At 43.1% G+C, this 17,815-nt stretch overlaps 1 protein-coding gene across 1 annotated transcript in view; it reads left to right on the top strand.

Moving 5' to 3' along the window:
* Positions 1-17,815, top strand: part of ZAP70 (zeta chain of T cell receptor associated protein kinase 70) — a 101,489-nt gene that overhangs the window by 46,232 nt on the left and 37,442 nt on the right. The window contains exons 3-8 of the mRNA XM_069217326.1: positions 5,174-5,334; positions 6,665-6,803; positions 10,133-10,214; positions 11,315-11,352; positions 16,172-16,220; positions 16,877-16,906. Of these exons, the coding sequence (XP_069073427.1) occupies positions 5,174-5,334; positions 6,665-6,803; positions 10,133-10,214; positions 11,315-11,352; positions 16,172-16,220; positions 16,877-16,906 (499 nt within the window). The remainder of the gene's footprint in view (positions 1-5,173; positions 5,335-6,664; positions 6,804-10,132; positions 10,215-11,314; positions 11,353-16,171; positions 16,221-16,876; positions 16,907-17,815) is intronic.

Below are 17,815 nucleotides of genomic sequence, written 5' to 3'. Positions count from 1 at the left end.
GATGAGCCCCCCGATAATACTAGAAAAAAATCCAGAAGACTCCACCCTGTGACTGTATGCCCCATCAAGTTGTCAGTGTCATAATTGGGCAGTAAAGCCCACCTTCCTCGTTGCCTGTCACTGACTGATTAAAGTCACACTGGTGAGAGAGTTGTAGAATCCTGGAACCAGGGACTCTCTCTATCACTCTGCACTGAGGTTGGGACAAGGTGTGTTTCACTCCTCTTCTGTAGGCCTGGAAGCCTGTCTTGTGTCATAGATTTGGAAGTAAGAACAGTGACTGTAGAGACAGTGGAGGGTGGAAGTTCCCTGGGACTACAGTGCAGCAGCAGCCAAGACACCTGGAAAATTTGGAAATCTCCCTGAAAATGAATGGAGGAAAGACTCTAATCCTGCTTGTTGGGGAGACTTCTTGGCTGCCTCAAATATAGTGTTTTTCTCTTTTCCAGTATAATCCCACCTTGGTTTATAAGGCAAACAATCATGGTATTTTGTTAGACTAAGACCTGGCTCTTGGTGCCATACAATGTGGTATTCTTGCTTCCTGCAGTTGCACCTACTAAAAAAATATCCTCTTTCATTTTCTTCTAAAAATATGTTTTGCCCATTGGGGGAACAGCTCTCTCTCATCTAGATTGCAACAAAGTTGTATAGTCTGGACTCCAACGGTCTTTGAATGGGTCTGGTGTGCCTGTGGGTTCTTCAAGAATGCCCATATCTCTCCAGCACACCTCACACTTTACCAGCTGCCCATAAAGCAGCCCATTTTAATTCTAAGTGGTTCTAAGTTTAACCACTTGCTTTGATCTAGCCCAGTCTTTTTCTCCAGTGTTCTGGTCCATCATGTCATGAAATGAGATCCCAGAACTGTGCCTCAAGGTGCCATGTCCCAAAATGGCTTAGCATGTATGTATAATCTTGTTAGTCCTCAGTATCTGATAGAGACTTCTAGTTGCAGATTCCTTACCTTTGAATTTCCCCAGGCGTCAGACTGGATCCGGAGATTTTTCTTCGAGCAGTACCTCTGTGCGTTGGTCAACTCCGCGGGCATCGTTGGCGTCATGCCCGCCGTGATGACGTAGCGGTCATATATAGGCGCCACCCCGGCGTGCTGACGTCAGTTCTTTTCTTTTCTTTTGGCGCCAGCCTACGCGCAGATCCGGAGAAGAGCTACTTCAGTCATTGTTTGACTATGTCGACACTTTTGTCTAAATGTTTGACGAGTTTGTGGATGCGTCGAGGGATGTCCCGCAAGACCGGATTCAAGCCCTGGGACTCCTGTCACCGAACTATGTCAGTGACGGATCCGCACCTCGTGTGTCTTTGGTGCCTGGATCATGGCCCCAAGTCATGCTCCGAGTGTCGGGTGATGAACCCGAAAGCTTTAAGGGAGCGGTCCATGAAGCTCATGGTGGCCCGACACTCGACTCTGTGGTGCTCACGGTCCTGTTCGAGAGGTAGGTCTCGAGACCGGTCGCGGAGTCACCACCACTCCTCAGCCTCCAAGTCATCGGGACATTCAGGTCACAAAAAGAAGTCGAAGAAGGACAAACGATCGGATGATACGACGTGGGAAGAGCATTGACGCTCTAGGCCTCCGTCAATGGAGCCTTCCTCTGGGTCGGCTCTGCGCTTCTCCGACTTCCCGGGAGCCGGATCCACCCCTGCCCAACTTAAGAAATTTTACGAGGCCATGCGCCTCATTTTTGGGCAGTCCAACCCGCCTTCAGGCACAGGTGAGTCGTTGGAGTCCCCTTGGTTTCAAAGCCGCCGGCTTCGTCCATGGCTCCGGAGGGCTCCTCCGGATCCAATCGCGGATTCGTCCCAACGCCGGTCATGCCACAGCTGCTTTCCCCGGCTTCGGGTCAGATGTTGACGCTCCCGACGTCGTTTGGGCCCATAATCGACATCGATCCCATCCTCATACCCAACGACCCGGAGCCGGAACGATGTCGACCGATGCCGATTCCCTCTCTATGGGCTCTCCTGGGCCCAGGGTTGATCCAGACCCTTATTCTTGTGGGTATGGATACAGGGAGAGTATGGAGGAGACACTGGACCCTTTATAATACCAGCTTGACCCCCAAATGGACTGGGTGCAGGATTTGGGTGATGCCAGTGGTCTAGAACCTCCCCTGACACTGGTATGCTCTGTCCTCCTAGCGTGGCTATGGAGGAGGGTGCTTCTTATTCTATGGTGGTGAGAAGGGCGGCTGAGGTCCTTGACCTTGAGCTACCTTTTGTGGAGGTTAGGCCTAACATCCTAACCGACGTGCTTCAGCCAGGGTGCTCCAGTGGCTCCGGACTGGGCACGAAGAGTCTGGTATCCCGAGCTTTTGAACATGGCCATAGCTCCTCCGATCAGCCTGCCCCTTCAGGAGGATTTTCTGTCGCAGCCGCAGGGGAAGGTCCTCCACTTGAACCTGTCAATTCTGCGGCTTCATGCGTGGAGATTCAGCAGCAACAGTTGACGTCTTTTGACTTGCCACCCGAAGTCTGTGACGTTATCTTGGCATCCAGGCGTCCCTCAACCAAAACTGTATACGCCTGTCGTTGGAAGAAATTTGTGGCATGGTGCATTGACAATTCTGTTGATCCTCTATCTGCTCCTCTTTCTCAGGTTCTTCTCTTTATTCTTTCCCTTGCCCTGCAGGGTTCCACCTTGAGCACTCTTAAGGGATATCTCACTGCTATATCTGCTTTCTTGAGGTTACATGATCAGCCTTCTTTATTTAAATCTCCCATAGTTGTGAGGTTTCTTAAAGGCCTCACACATCTCTTTCTCCTATCCCATTCATCATGCCCCAATGGGATCTCAACCTGGTCTTAACTTACCTTATGTGTACCCCGTTTGAACCACTTCACAACTGTCCTCTAAGGCTCTGAACTATTAAGGACTGTCTTTTTAGTTGCCATTACTTCTGTCTGCAGAGTTAGTAAACTCCAGGATCTGTCATCTAAGCCACCTTTTCTTGCTATACATCCTGACAAAGTGGTGCTTCGCACGAGGGCTTCTTTTCTACCTCAGGTAGTGATACCCTTCCTTGTCGGACAGTTCATCACCTTGCCTACCTTTTACGCACCCCCACATCCCTCTCATGAACGAGGAGAGACTCCACTGTCTGGACCCAAAGAGAACATTGGCGTTCTATCTTGATCGTACCAAAGACTTCCAGGTGGACGATCAACTCTTTGTGGGATATGTGGGTGCAAAGAAGAGGAAGGCGGTGCGGAAGAGGACCATTTCAAGATGGGTACACTTATGCATCAAAATTTGCTACGCTCTGGCTAAAAAGCAACCCACCGAAGGTTTGCGAGCTCACTCCACCAGAGCTACTGCTGCTACCACAGTGCTAACACAGGCGTTCCAGTCCTGGATATTTGTCAGGCAGCAACATGGGCATCTCTGCACACTTTTACCAAGCACTACTGCCTAGACAATCAGGTCTGAAGGGGCGGCTACTTTGGCCGTTCGGTCCTGCTGGACTTTTTGGTGAGATCTTGGTTCGCAGCCCACCACCGGGGATGGTATTACTCGGGTATCTATTCAAAGGTAAGGAATCTGCAACTAGAAGTGTCTATCAGATGTACAAGTTACTTACCTTCGGTAACCAAATATCTGGGAGAGACGTATTCTAGTTGCAGATTTCTTACGACCCGTCCATCCTCCCCGCACTGCAAACTGATTTCTAGGGACAGGATCTTTCCCTTAAGGGCCCTAGTTTTGGCGCACCACTCTGTGTTCTTCATGGCTCAGCGCTACAGGCGTGGAAAGTCGTGAAAAGAAACTGACATCAGCGCGCCAGGGTGGTGCCTATATACGACCACGACGTCATCACGACGAGCATGACGCCAACGACGCCCACGGAGTCGTCCGATGCAACCTGATGGCACGCAGAGGTACTGCTCGAAGAAAAATCTCTGAATCCAGTCTGACGCCTGGGAAAATCAAAGGTAAAGAATCTGCAACTAGAATATGTCTCTACCAGATATTTTGTTACCGAAGGTAAGTAACTTGTACCTTACGCTTTCAAATGCTCTTCTTATCTAGCCCATCAAATTTCTGACTATCATCTTTCATAGAAGGCTCTCTTTTGGTAATGCTCATTAATATTTTGCTTTTGTGTTCTTTATTACTAAAAGGCTTTGCTACAATAGAATGCACTTTATGAAAATAAATAAATTAATTGAAAGGAATTGAATTGCCTGTTCATTCTCAGCATCCCGGTGAATGGGTCAATTCTGTGTGTTTTGACAACAGAAAATCAAATGTCATCTAACTGGTCTACACTAAGGCATAGCACATGTACATGTTTATTCTTTAGTTGTGCACCGCAGCATTAGTCTGAAGGAATATTGCAAAACGTTTTCCACATCATCGTATTCCACTAACGTAACACATAACGATTATACTGAGAAAAATTAAGACCGAGATGAATTATTGAAAATCCTGTGCCACAGAGAAACGGGAGGTGCTTTCACAATTCTCTACCAATTGACATTATGAGCAACAGAACCAATAGCCTCAATTTTGAAAAGTTGTGGAAGCATGCTTAGGTAGCATGACGCAACATATATTTACTTACCTTTTTGAAGACCCGTGTGTGCATTGCTCAATTGCAATGTATCACACAAGCGTCCACGCAAACCTTTGTAAATAAGGGCGGATTTACCACTAACTTTGGCTTTTGGCTGCCTAATTTACGTGGCTACACGTTATTATTTTAATACGAAGTTAAGAGCCAAGTAGCCATTGTGGGTGTAAATGTCATTCTTTGAAAGGTTGATCACATAAAAAATCTGCAATTTTTCTTTAACTATTCATTTGGTAGGAAGTTCAAAGTTTACAAGCCACCATTTTAGGTCGAAGTCTAACCTCTACTGGTAGTACGCGACTTGTGCAGATAAAATGAATATCTACCATGTTGTTTAGCCATTTGTCACTGTAACTTTCACCATTGACTTGTGTTCCATCTTTAACTATTCATTAGGTAGGAAGTTCAAAGTTTACCAGCCACCTCTTTAGGTCGAAGTCTGACCTCTACTGGTAGTACGCGACTTGTGCAGATAAAGTGATTATCTACCATGTTGCTTAGCCATTTGTCACTGTAACTTTCACCAGTGACTTGTGTTCCAGATTAACCAGTGCTACCACTTTTATTTGTGATTGTAGGGTGATGCCTTGGAGCAGGCGATCATAAGTCAAGCACCTCAGGTGGAGAAGCTTATTGCCACCACAGCCCATGAGAGGATGCCCTGGTTCCACGGAGCAATATCGCGACAGGAAGCAGAGAGGAGGCTTTATTCAGGAGCACAACCAGATGGAAAATTCTTGTGAGTATTAGGAGTGTATTAATGTTCGTTGTTGCCATGGATGTCAATGAATTTCTTACCTTCATAGAAGCTGTGTAAACGGATCTGTGTGGTAATGGAGGACTAGGGACGCTAGGCTTGACTTTGCCTCAAAAAACACAGGCTCCAAACACAGGCTCCAGAAAGAAGACGCTTGCCTTAGGTCCATGAGCTTTAACAAACATCACCTACATCCCACCCCCCAAAAAATCTGAAAATATAGGCAGTTTGCTGAAATTAACGTAATCCCTTTCCCACTAGTAATTGCTTGAATACAGCAACAACCCATGCGAATACTATTGGTGATTAGCTGAAGCTTGTACTTAATTCTTATTTTTAGTCCCTGACCACCATCTGAGGATCAGTTAACCCATCAATTAACAGTAAAGATTTCCATTTTGCTGACAACATTCTGTTGATTCTTAGTGTAAGAATACATTCTGGTGGTATGATGATCTGGAAGAGGCTCACCTTATATTCTGATGAAGGCCCTGCAGGATCAGTATACAGAGCCAACACACCTTCACAGTTTTGAACTGCAGTTCTAAACCGATCTTCACTACATTAAAAAGGAGCCTTTCATCATATATTGTCAATTATTTATCAATTTGGTGCATCACTACTGTTGCTTTTTCCGTTTGTCTACACTACTTTTTTATGAACTTAATTTGCAGCATGTGTCTATGTCACCAGAGGTTATAGCTGTTTTTACTGAATATTTTGTAAAAAAATATTGCTTTTGCTCGGTCGACCAATTTTTTTTAGCTAAATAACAACTACTATTTACCAGATTGGCAGCATGTGTTTTAATGACATCATTGACATTTTTACTGTGTTGACTCAAATAGGTTTTTCCTATAAGTATGGGAAAATGCTACATTTGGAATATTTAGGAAAATAGAAATCCACTAGAACAGTAGTCAAATTTCATGATCTAAGCCCTAAATAGTGGAAATCAAATAATCAATTTCATGTTTCTTCAAAGTAGCATCCTGTTTGCTTTGACTTCACCCTCATGTAGACTTAGTTTGTCGTGTTGTCGTAGTGTTGTTTCTTTTGGCACCTACTAATAGAAATGCCAAATAGAGTTCCGAGCACATCTTTATACACCATTTACTCACTGCCTTGCTTAACAAACAGTGTACATTTCTCTTTCTGTGACTCAATAGCTAGTTTACACCATCCTTTTATCTGTCTACAGTTTTACAGAATCTGAGGGCACTCGAAAGTTTATAAGAGGCAAAATGTTGTTACATTAGGACATTTTTCAAAGCAAATAACTAGATGAATAATTGTTTCACTTTTTTTCTAGACTGAGAGAAAGAGGTAAAAACAACTCCTATTCTCTCGGCATCATTTATGGGAAAACTGCCTACCACTACCTCATTGACCACGATAAATCGGGGAAGTATGCGATCCCGGAAGGGACAAAGTTTGACACCCTGTGGCAGGTAGGTTCTTGGAATGGCGAAGAGCGAGGACCAAATTGGTCCTGTGAACCAGTTGGGATCTGAAGCTTTACAATGCTGTTAGCATAAAAACTAGAAAATTGCATTTGAATATGTGTTTGGAAACTCCCACGGTATATATTTACTTTGTTAATTGTGAACCACTCTGGGTTACCTTTTGAATGTTAGAGGACCCAGGGCCAGATGTAGGTAGAAAGCAAATTGCGAGTTGCAAATTGCGAGTCCTTCCGACTCGCAATTTGCTATGCAGAACGGTGTCTCAGACACCGTCAGCGACTCGCAATGGGGTCGCAAAGGCCCACCTCATTAATATTCATGAGGTGGGTCACAGTTTGCGACCCCATTGCGAGCCTGGGCACTCACGGGGATGGTGGCCTGCTGGAGACAGCAGACCACCATGTCCGTGACTGCTTTTAAATAAAGCAGGTTTTTTTTTTCCATCTGCAGCCCGTTTTCCTTAAAGGAAAACGAGCTGCAAATAGAAAAAAAACCAAAACCTTTTGTTTCGGTATGTTTGAGAGCAGGCAGTGGTCCATAGGACCACTACCTGCTCTGAAAAATTATTTTTGTTTCCATTCACAAAGGGGAAGGGGTCCCATGGGGACCCCTTCCCGTTTGCGACTAGGTTACCATCCACTTCAAGTGGATGGTAACTGCGATTTCATTTGCGACCGCGATTGAATAGCGTTGCGAGTCGCAAATAGGAAGGGAACACCCCTTCCTATTTGCGAGTCGGAAATGCATTTTGCGAGTCGGATCCGACTCGCAAAATGCATTTCTGCATAGCAAAGAGGCTTTTGCGCCTCGCAAACTGCGTTTTTCGCTGTTTGCGAGGCGCAAACACTTTGCTGCATCTGGCCCTTAGGGCTTCATTTCGACCCTGGCGGTCCGAAGGTGGCGAGGAGGTTGTCCGCCAGTGAACGGGAACAGGCACTTCCATTGCCTGCAGCGCCCTGCCATTAGGACACCGCCACACCTTAGTATTGCTCGTTATACGGCAGGCGGAGTCCTTTTGGCGTGGGGGTGACGGCTGTGGAACCGCCTCTGCGCCGCCGAGTGCCAGCACGACTGCTGAAGGATTTCTGCCCAAATTGTGGCAAAAATCCTTCAGTGCCCCTAATATGGCGCCCGTGGCTTCGGCGGTCTATGTAAAATAGCACTGAAGTCAAAATGACCACCTTGGTAACTGGTTAATTCTTGTTTTAACTAGTTTAGTTTTCTTTAGTTACATTGTAATGTTTCATAGAGCAAGAACTAGGTCATCACAGTAGATTCTACCTGTACATGGTAGAATCAAAGAGTTTGTCCCACATATGGAATTGAGTAGAGTCTACTTGCACAAGGTAGAACTGAACAGTTTGCAGTCCAGTTAAAATCGAAATGCAAATCTAGATGTGGGTGCATGTGAAGGCAGATTGTGTAGACACTATGAGCTGAGATGGATTTAATGGTTTTAAATAATAGGAACTGCCAGCAGATTATCTTGTGTTTCACCCCGTGTAGAGGCAGGTCAGAAGGAATACACTTTGTAATTGTACAAAAGTTAAAGAGTTAATGGGCAAATACTTGGACGTTTTTCGAGGTTTATGCATCACATCTTAATTATACAGTCAGAACTTTTCATCAAAGTAAATATTCGAAGCAGGCAAGGACAGGGGAGGAACTACTTGAAGGAATTATTAATAATGAGTCTTAAACTGCTATGTTGTGGAAGGTAGGTCAGCTGGGAGGGGATAATTTAGGACTTAAGTGGTCTACAGCTGGTGTTACTGTTAAGTGCTCCCCATAGGAGAAATCCCTATCTCTAGCAGGGAGAATTTATGTTTGGAGTCTAAACAGAATATGAAATAATCTGTTCATCCATATAGGTAGGAAGTACCACTATGTGTCTAGCAAGGGGATGCTCTATTTGGTGCCTATGCAGGCTGTGGCAGAGATTACCTTTCAGTGTTGCATGTAGGATGAAACCATACACATGTAGCAGAGAGGGAGCTTGTTATCTATCTCCTGATTATGAGCTGCCAGGCAGTGGGTCGATAGCAAGGTATGGGTAACTCTGGGGTGTGGAAAATCCAGTTCAGTACCAGTTGGACCTTGATGATCTACAATAAGCAATAACTTGTGGAACCAGTACTTTCAGGTCTGATTCCTCTGGTAAATTGGAATTTTGACCCATAAATTTACCTAGATTTATCGGACACTTCCTGCAGCCAAAATCTCTGGGTGAAATAGACCTGCAGTGACCCTTTGGATCTCATAGTTCTGATACAACCTGTAACTGCTGCTGGGGACTGTAATTGCTGTTAAAGGCTATTTCGAATTAAGTGGCTACTCATAGTAACATGTATAGGTTCATCCTTTCGGCAGAAGGACAGACAGGTGGAAGCGAATGGACTAGAGAAATATGCATAACTAAGAAGCAGTTTGGCATGTCTAAGGCCAAATTAAGAGTGCCCTGGATGGGTACGAGATAATGAACTTACTCTGTGAAATCTGATACCGCGGGGTTCGGAATTCATTGATGTGATTATTATCACCAGTATTGTGTATTGCCATTTAAAATGGAGCATAATCTTTAGATTTTGGTGCTTTCCAAAGCAAAATCTGAATTTCCCTTACTTTCTGGGCTTTTACCACTGGTTAGCCTTGCCGAAACGTAAATGTGAGATGACAGTTTATCAAATCCATCATTTTCCAGGTGTCACAAACTCAACACAATTTATAATTCTGCTGTGATAAGAATTACGAGGCCAACTTGTAATCAGAGCCTAAGAGTGAGAGAGACAGGATCGCTGGGAGGAGGTTTCCAGCAGTAATGAGGTCTACTCTGGAAACCTCAGGTTTCCAGTAGTAATGAGGTATACTTATCCTCAGTGCTGCTAGCAGTAGTAGCAGTCTTCAGTGAGTGGGTAGCAGAGGATGGTGTATTCCGACTGCTGAGAGGGTGAATCAGGGCGGTAGGAATATGAGAAGGATACTGAAGACCTGGGTGGCCATGCTGTAGACCATGCTATATTTGGTTTCCTACCTCTAGCTAACAAATGGAGGGCGATAAGGTAGGGTTAATAATGTCCATGAGTTCAGTAACACTGATGAGCTTCTGATTAAAAGGAAAGGCTTGCATGGTTCCTGGGAGCCCAAGAGAGACAGGGAGCACTAGTTGTTTGTGGGATGATGGTATCCAGGACAGAGGCTTGGTAAGCCACAGACATTGTAGTTAGCAATTACAATGCCTGTTTGAAGGATCTGTGCATGTCTTCTGTAAATGTCATGTCTCTTGCTTAACACTTCACTGTCTCTCTCTTTCAAAGTTGGTTGAGTACCTGAAAATGAAATCAGATGGGGTGATCTATAGTCTCAAGGAGAGTTGCCCGAACCCCAACCTTCCCATCGGTGAGTACATGGTGTGGAGAGAAACTCTGCAGTGCTTGGTGACACAGAAGCCCACATTTGCTGAAGTTTTGTCCCACTCAACACAATGCAATTTACTTTAAAAGTGATCACACGGTGCAAGTGAGTGAAACGAGAAAACAGTGCAGTTACTTGATCAATAACCAAGGTGATAGATACAAGGATGGCCACATATGCTAATACACTGAATGACTGTTCAGAGTCGGTGCATTTAATAAACTTGGAACATATGTTGTTAGAGCTCATAGACGCCCGTCACCTTTTGTAAACACTCTTTGCACCCACCATTGTCTTTATCCTTGTGTCTATCACAGTCGTTATCGACCACATTACAAGGCTGTTGTATTGTTTTACACACTTGCACCGTGTGATATATTTTTTTTTAACAGAGCACTGTTGTTGTTTACAGTATACCCTTTGTTCATAGCCAACCCTTATTTCTGCTATTTTTATTATTTCTACTATTGTATATAAAGTACAACTCTATACGTTTCAGGTCTCATGAAAGTGTTATGGACATATGTTGGGTACCATATTGGATTCAATACAGTCATTGAATTTATTAATTTTGTTTATACCTAATGACATCTAGAAGGACTTTTGTTGTATTTTAGCAACTGTGCTCCATGCCACATGCTGAAAGATGCTGTATGACACATTTCAAAAGATGCTTTGTGGCACAGCTCAAATTATGTCACAAAGCACATCCCTTATATATGCCCCAGTGACACATTTTTAGAGATTCTCTATGGCACATGTTGAAAAATGCTTAATAGCACATTGCAAGAGATGCCTCATGGCACTCTTGGAGAGACCCACCTTGGAACATCTCACATTAGGGCCCATGATACAGCTTATAAGACATCCTATGGTGCATCTCAGATTCTCAGTCTCACATCTCAGGAGATGGTCCACAGCACATCCTGAGAGATGTACCATGGAACATCGTGAGAGATGGCTCATTTTGAGAACTTCCTTATGACACATCTTGTAAATAGAGTTCTACCTACCACAGTTATGATGGAAAACATTATCTGAGGTTATACAAATAATCTGATGGCATATACTTCTCCTTTCTTTAGGTTCTGGAGCACCTGTTCCACCATCACTGCCAAAGAACGTGAGTACTGATAAAAACATCAAATTATAAAAATACTTTGCAGTTGACCTATGAATGCGTAAATTGGCTTTTCTCTATCATTCTGAAAATGTACATTTGTGCCGTCACAGCCAACAAAAGAAGAGATTTCAGTTCTTCTATCGCCATCTCCCGGTGACTGTGCACGCAGAGCCCTTGAAGGAAATGATCTTGGTCTTTAACATGCCACTCATTGATGATGCCCTAGTCTGGAGGACAGGTAGATTCCAAGGAACGCTTAGTAGTAGCCGGGATAGGATTTTGATTCAGGTTTATCCGTAGATCAAGATTAGTACAACATAGCGGTAACCCTCTGCTTAGCTGGCAAGGTAATGGTAAAAAATAACCCAAATAATCCATTCAGCAGGAAAGCAATACAGCTTTCAGCCTGAGTAGCACAGGAAAGACCATTGATGGTGATTTTGGATCTCCTCTTCCACATAGTACATGGATACAATGTGCAGATATGTGTGAAGGCTCCGCCTGAGGAGTCAAGCTGTACGTATCATGATGACCTGCAGTAGAAGACATGTTAGAAGTTCTAGTGGTACCTCGTGGTACCTCTTCAGCATAACTTTGCACCACTGGTCTATTTCCATGGTTAGAGTATTCAAATGTGCATGTAATGAAGCGGGGGGCAGGTTAAGAGAAGATCGGGAACCAGAAAATGAACACAAAAAGTATGAGTCTAAAGTCATATTAGTTACACATGATAAGTGGGTGTAGGCAGCGAAATTGAAAGATGAAAGTGGACAAGGAAAATGACCCTGGTAAGGGATTAGCTTTTGTGCTAAGTTTCATCTACCTATCTCTATCTAGAAAGGATTTTTGAAAGTGTACTCCATATACATAGACTCTAGTGGTGGAAGAATATTTGAGCGGTGTAAGCCTGATGGAGAGTTGGGTTTTGGCTCAACAAGCCTTCATTGGGTTAAAAAATGAAGGCAGGCTTTCAGAGCTTTTTTACACCAGCTTTTTTTTTTTTTTACATTATAGAGTTGAACTTCACTCAAGAGTCGGGGGGAACAACTAACAAATATTAGTTTCTGGTCTAACCTGGGCAGGCTCTAGGGCAGTGTGACCAGTGCCACCACTTTGAGCGCTGACTTCGGACGGGGTTGCTGTGTTTGCAAGTATATTATGGCTTTAAATGCATCTGCTGCTGCGTTCCTTGCCTCCAGCATTTTTCAGGCAAAAATAAAAATATGAAGATAACTCTTGTGATCAGTGTTCTTCCTGGAGAGTGATGGAGTTTTGTCTAGTAGACATTTTGACTCATCGCAAGGTAGCGCAGAGGGTTAATATGTTTGCTGCAAAGAACTGAAAAGATCGTGTGCCATTCAGATCACAAAGTGCAGATAATGTAAATAGGTCAGTGGGTTACTGCTTTTGTCAGAGAGATCCTTTTGCTACTTGCAGTTATAAGTTAAATAAGTGAGCTGTGAACTGTCATCAAAGAGCTGCATGCAAACTGCAAGGTATAGATTAGAGCGTTATGATTTTTTCCCCAGTCTGGCCCTAATATAGCAAAAAGAGTTCATTTTAGTGGAAATCAATTATTCTTATTAAAGAGAACCCCAAACCATGGTGTTACGTTTGGGGGGCACCCACATACAATGTCGCACCGGGTGCCACCAACACTAAAGCAGCCCTTGGTCTAACCATAGTCTAACGGACTCTAGTTCCTTGCCCCTCGCCCCTTCGTACACATCGTCATAATTGTCACTCCCACATATCGAATAGGTGTTGCACAGCTCTGTATAAATACAATAATAAATACACATATATTAAAATGCATGACACAATGGTGTGAGGATAGTGTAAAAGGAGAATGATGGAAGACTAACGTGTGAAGTGAAGTCAGATCAATAAATTATTTATTTAAAACAAATACTAAAAAACAAGACCTGGACATGTTCTTATGAAGATAAAATTGTTTGCATGGGCACCACACCTAAATGAGTTACAATGACAAGAAATGAACTGTCTAAAAAATAGGATTTTTAAAGCACGTTACAGCTTGACAACACATAGTTAGGAGAGATAATAGTTTTGTTCAAGTTCCAGTTGCCAACCAACAATGCTTTCATCCACACTGGTTCACCAAAATGGCAGGAGCGTCGGAAATGACATCACATGCACTTCACAGTGTTGACTCCTAGGCTCAGCCTTAAACCCACAGCAGAGTCATTGAGGGCTAGAAGACGAGCAGGGGGTGAAAATACAGAATGTAAACTGGGCTCCTGAAGCCATTACCTTCCTATTCTTGCGGCTGCTTTAATGGCACTGAAAGCGGGGTTAACAAGGAACAGGGGTAGCAAAGAACACAACAGGGGTAGAAAATGCTACCCTAATTTATGCACATGGATCTCCCATATTTTTGCTAGTTTACTAATCCACCGGCACTATACTACTTACAAATAAAGATGACCGTTTCAGATTTTACACAGATAAATATAGGCAGAAGGCCTGTGCGTGTTTATTCCTAAATATGGAAAATGAAACAGGCCTTATTTTGAGGGATTCCCAATGCTGTTTATCTTGGTAGCCAGGCTAATGGCTTTGCAGACTCGCAAGCAGGTGATTAAAAAGTGTCAGCGTTTTCTAATTAAGCTTTAAAGATCTACAGAGATGCCTGTGATGGACTACAAGGCAAATGGTTTCATTTAAGTGTCTTGCTTAGGAGTAATGCATTTGGCTTTTTATAGCACTAAAACTCTTCAGATGTCTAATAGCATGTATACATTACTATGCACATGAATGTGGAAACATAGGGCCAGATGTAGCAAGGTCCGAGATTGCGACTCGGAAATTGCGAGTCGCAATCCCGGATGCAGAACGGTGTCTCAGACACCGTCTGCGACTCGCTATGGGGTCGCAAAGACCCATCTCATGAATATTTATGAGGTGGGTCGCAAATTGCGACCCCATAGCGAGTCCCTGCACTCACCGGAATGGTGGCCTGCTGAAGTCAGCAGACCTCCATGTCTGTGACTGCTTTTTTTAATAAAGCAGTTTTTTTTTTTTTGAATTGCAGCCCGTTTTCCTTAAAGGAAAACGAGTTACAATTCAAAAAAATAATGAAACCATTTGGTTTCATTTTTTCAGAGTAGGCAGTGGTCCATTGGACCACTGCCTGCTCTGAAAAAATATTTTCAGCGACATTCACAAAGGGGAAGGGGTCCCATAGGGACCCCTTCCGGTTTGCGAATGCGTTACCACCCACTTCAAGTGGATGGTAACTGCGAGTTGGTTTGCGACCGCTTTCACGGTCACAAAGCAACTCAGCATCGCGATGCGGTCGCAAATAGGAAGGGAACACCCCTTCCTATTTGCGAGTCGCATCCTCAAATTGCGAGTCGGTACCGACTCGCAATTTGAGGATGTGCATCGCGTTAGGCCTTTTGCATGTCGCAAACTGCGTTTCCAAAAGGCTTCCTACATCTGGCCCATACTGTTTTCAGATAAAATGAGGCAAACATAAATATCGATTACTTCATATGCAAAAGCCTTAAAACTAGTTAGTTTAAAACTTAAATCCCTCTTTCTAAAGTGACCTGCAAGATGCTCAGCGACAGGATCCTTCAGCATGCTGGGAAGACTGGTCTGCTGTGTCAGATCCATAAATTACACACACACTAATGTATATTGGACATATGTTCTTATAATGCTGACAAATGAATACAAAGTGCATACTGTGTGGAACGAAAACTCCATTGCAAGGAAGTTGGGCTTCAGGGAGCAGCTTGCATGCTCCAACTATGGAATGGAGCTGTAATTGACAACAAAATAATTTGATTAAATCTACACAGGGTCCGCAATTTGCTTCCATCGACAATCTTGACCCAAATTAGATATACTTCCTGGTTTCAGGAACTTTTAAAGCAAAAACAGGCATTCACAATACAATTTTGAAACTCTGTTCTTTTCTCGAAGCACTGAATTTGGAGTAAAATGAGTTATTGTCCAGTGTTTATGGCCCTGAACAAGATTATTGACCTTTGTGATTTCAACAGGGTTGGATCCATGCCGTCGTTTTAGAATTACCACAGGCTCCGTTATCGAGTCCTTTTTGGGTTCCCTGTCTGCACATTTACCTTGTGGGAAGTTATTCCATGGATATTACTTGGATCAGATGCCCTTGTATATTCCTACCCTAGGCAAAGGCTTGGGATCAGCCAGCCCTGATTGTGAAATTCAGACCAGCCTACCCAGTGACCATGTATGGAGGTATTTGTGGGTCAGAGTGCTAAAAGGTCAACGGCGGGGTCACATTTCAGAGACATAACACAGCACTACGCTTGACCTAGGTTTTCCTCCTCACTGCAGGTCAGCAGGCATCATGTATGAAGTCCTTTGCTTTACTCTTACAAATCATTGCTATCAGGGTGTCATCATTGAATTGATTAAATGGCACACTAAGGCACATATTTATACTTTTTTTAGCACCACATTTGCGTCATTTTTTTACGCAAAAGCAACGCAAACTTACAAAATGCAATTGGATTTTATAGGTTTATGCCGCTTTTGCGTCAAAATGCGGCACTAAAAAAGTATAAATACGGGCCTAAGATTATTACTCCAAGAATACATTGGGTTGTCAAATAAAAGCCCAGGCCTGCACAAAATTCTGATAGCATCTGCAACCCTAATTGGATGTCTCAACCCGTGCTGTGTCAGTAATACAGCCCATAGCTCATTAGTGGTAGAATTTTAATCCATCGTTTGAAGTTGAATTTGGAGAGTTTTTACCGATTTTTCCTGTGTATTTTAGTTTTCTCTGTTTATGTCTTCCATATAGCGTCTTGGAGCGAATATTGATGGCTATACACCAGAACCTGTCTTGAAAGGTGAGCTATCAATGCCTAAACCCATCACCTCATTCCAGTTAGCAACCACACATCACCTTTAAAGCCAGGATTGGATCCATGACCCAAAGCCAAGTGTTCTTGCAGTCTCATTTCTTCCATTTTAAATGTTGTCAAATAAAATGGGATCACCTGTGACCTGGTGTTAAAATCTTTCAAATCCAGAACTAGCTTCTTCATTGTCAAGTCCTGGCTTGTCAACGTGCTGCAGGGTTGTGTGAAAATGTATTATTAGAAAACTAAACAATTCAAGTTTTTGTTTCCTGGACTAGATGACCTTTTATCCAGAACAACAGCAAGCCAATCTCCTTTCACAATCTGATACATTTTCACAATCAAATCCCTGCTTCTTCTCTAAGTATTAGAGAATACTCCACCTAGACCCAAGAATAGGGCATATTCCAACATATTCAAATAAGTAATGCATTTAATGCCACGGTTTTGCCATCTCAAAGAGCAGTAGCATCAGTCGTTACTATTAACCTATTTAATATGGTTCAGTGTATCAAACTTGGTCGAATGAGAGACAGCGCGTTTCTTGTGGTCTAGATTTTGTAATTTTCGAATCCCCCACATCTTAAAACAAAAGGAGTCACCTACACCTATCACCAGTTAACTCAGACTGGTTCTTATTACAGGTGCAGCTACCAAGTTGAATTCTCTTCCAGGTAAGAATGTTAAATATTTTCGAACTGTAGTTATTCATTTAAGAGGTTACTTATAGAAGTTTCCTATAGCATGGGCCAGATATTCTTTTGGTGGCAGAATTCTGATCAGGGGAACAATTAATTTACCAACAATCTGAACGGTCAAAATGTAGTTTGTTGCTAATACTGTTTGGAGATTGGTAGGCAATGTACTCACACATTCAGACTTGATAAATATTACCCAGACGTAATGGCACTATACTACTGAGATAACAATACTAGTAATAATGGCATTCTGAACAATGCATGTAAGGAGAAAATAAAGAAGGGGAAATACAATGTGTGTAGATTAGGAATAACATTTCAGTTGGCTGAAGATGAAAGTGATCCATGGACACATGGACATACAGAAGATCTTGGCTGAGAAGTGGGGACACAGATATGTACTTAGACATTTCTCAAGCCCTCCTTTGAAAAGATTTCCCAAACTAAGCAAGTTTGAGTAGTTATTCAGATTAAAAGACTTTGAACACAGGGCTTTATGCAGTGCCGGTACCTGATTTTTCAGGGCGATGTGGAATGGCATTAAATAATACTGAGGCCGAGGTATTCTATTTGGTCCAGAAATCTCTTGAACTGGAGGAATTAGAGCTATTTTTAGAAAAGGACAAAGTACGGCACTAAAAGTATCACGAGAGAAAGGACGTTTGAGATTCCGAGTAGACACTTTGATGAGGATTGTTGCAAAGACACAGATATTAACAGTTCCTAAGATATTTTAACAGTCTCCTAGAAAACTCTCTAGTAAGATCGTGGAAACCATGCTTTCTGTTCATGAGTAACTCTGACATCTCATTTTGGGACATTTTGATTGATCTTAGATCCCTCATGTCTGAGGCTCCAATAAATTCCCAATCCAAGCATTTCTTC

The sequence above is a fragment of the Pleurodeles waltl genome, chromosome 12 (genome assembly GCF_031143425.1).
Source record: "Pleurodeles waltl isolate 20211129_DDA chromosome 12, aPleWal1.hap1.20221129, whole genome shotgun sequence".
NCBI classification, from domain to species: domain Eukaryota; kingdom Metazoa; phylum Chordata; class Amphibia; order Caudata; family Salamandridae; genus Pleurodeles; species Pleurodeles waltl.
The sequence above is the reverse complement of the archived record's forward strand: the minus strand, read 5'-3'. Positions and strand labels throughout refer to the sequence as shown.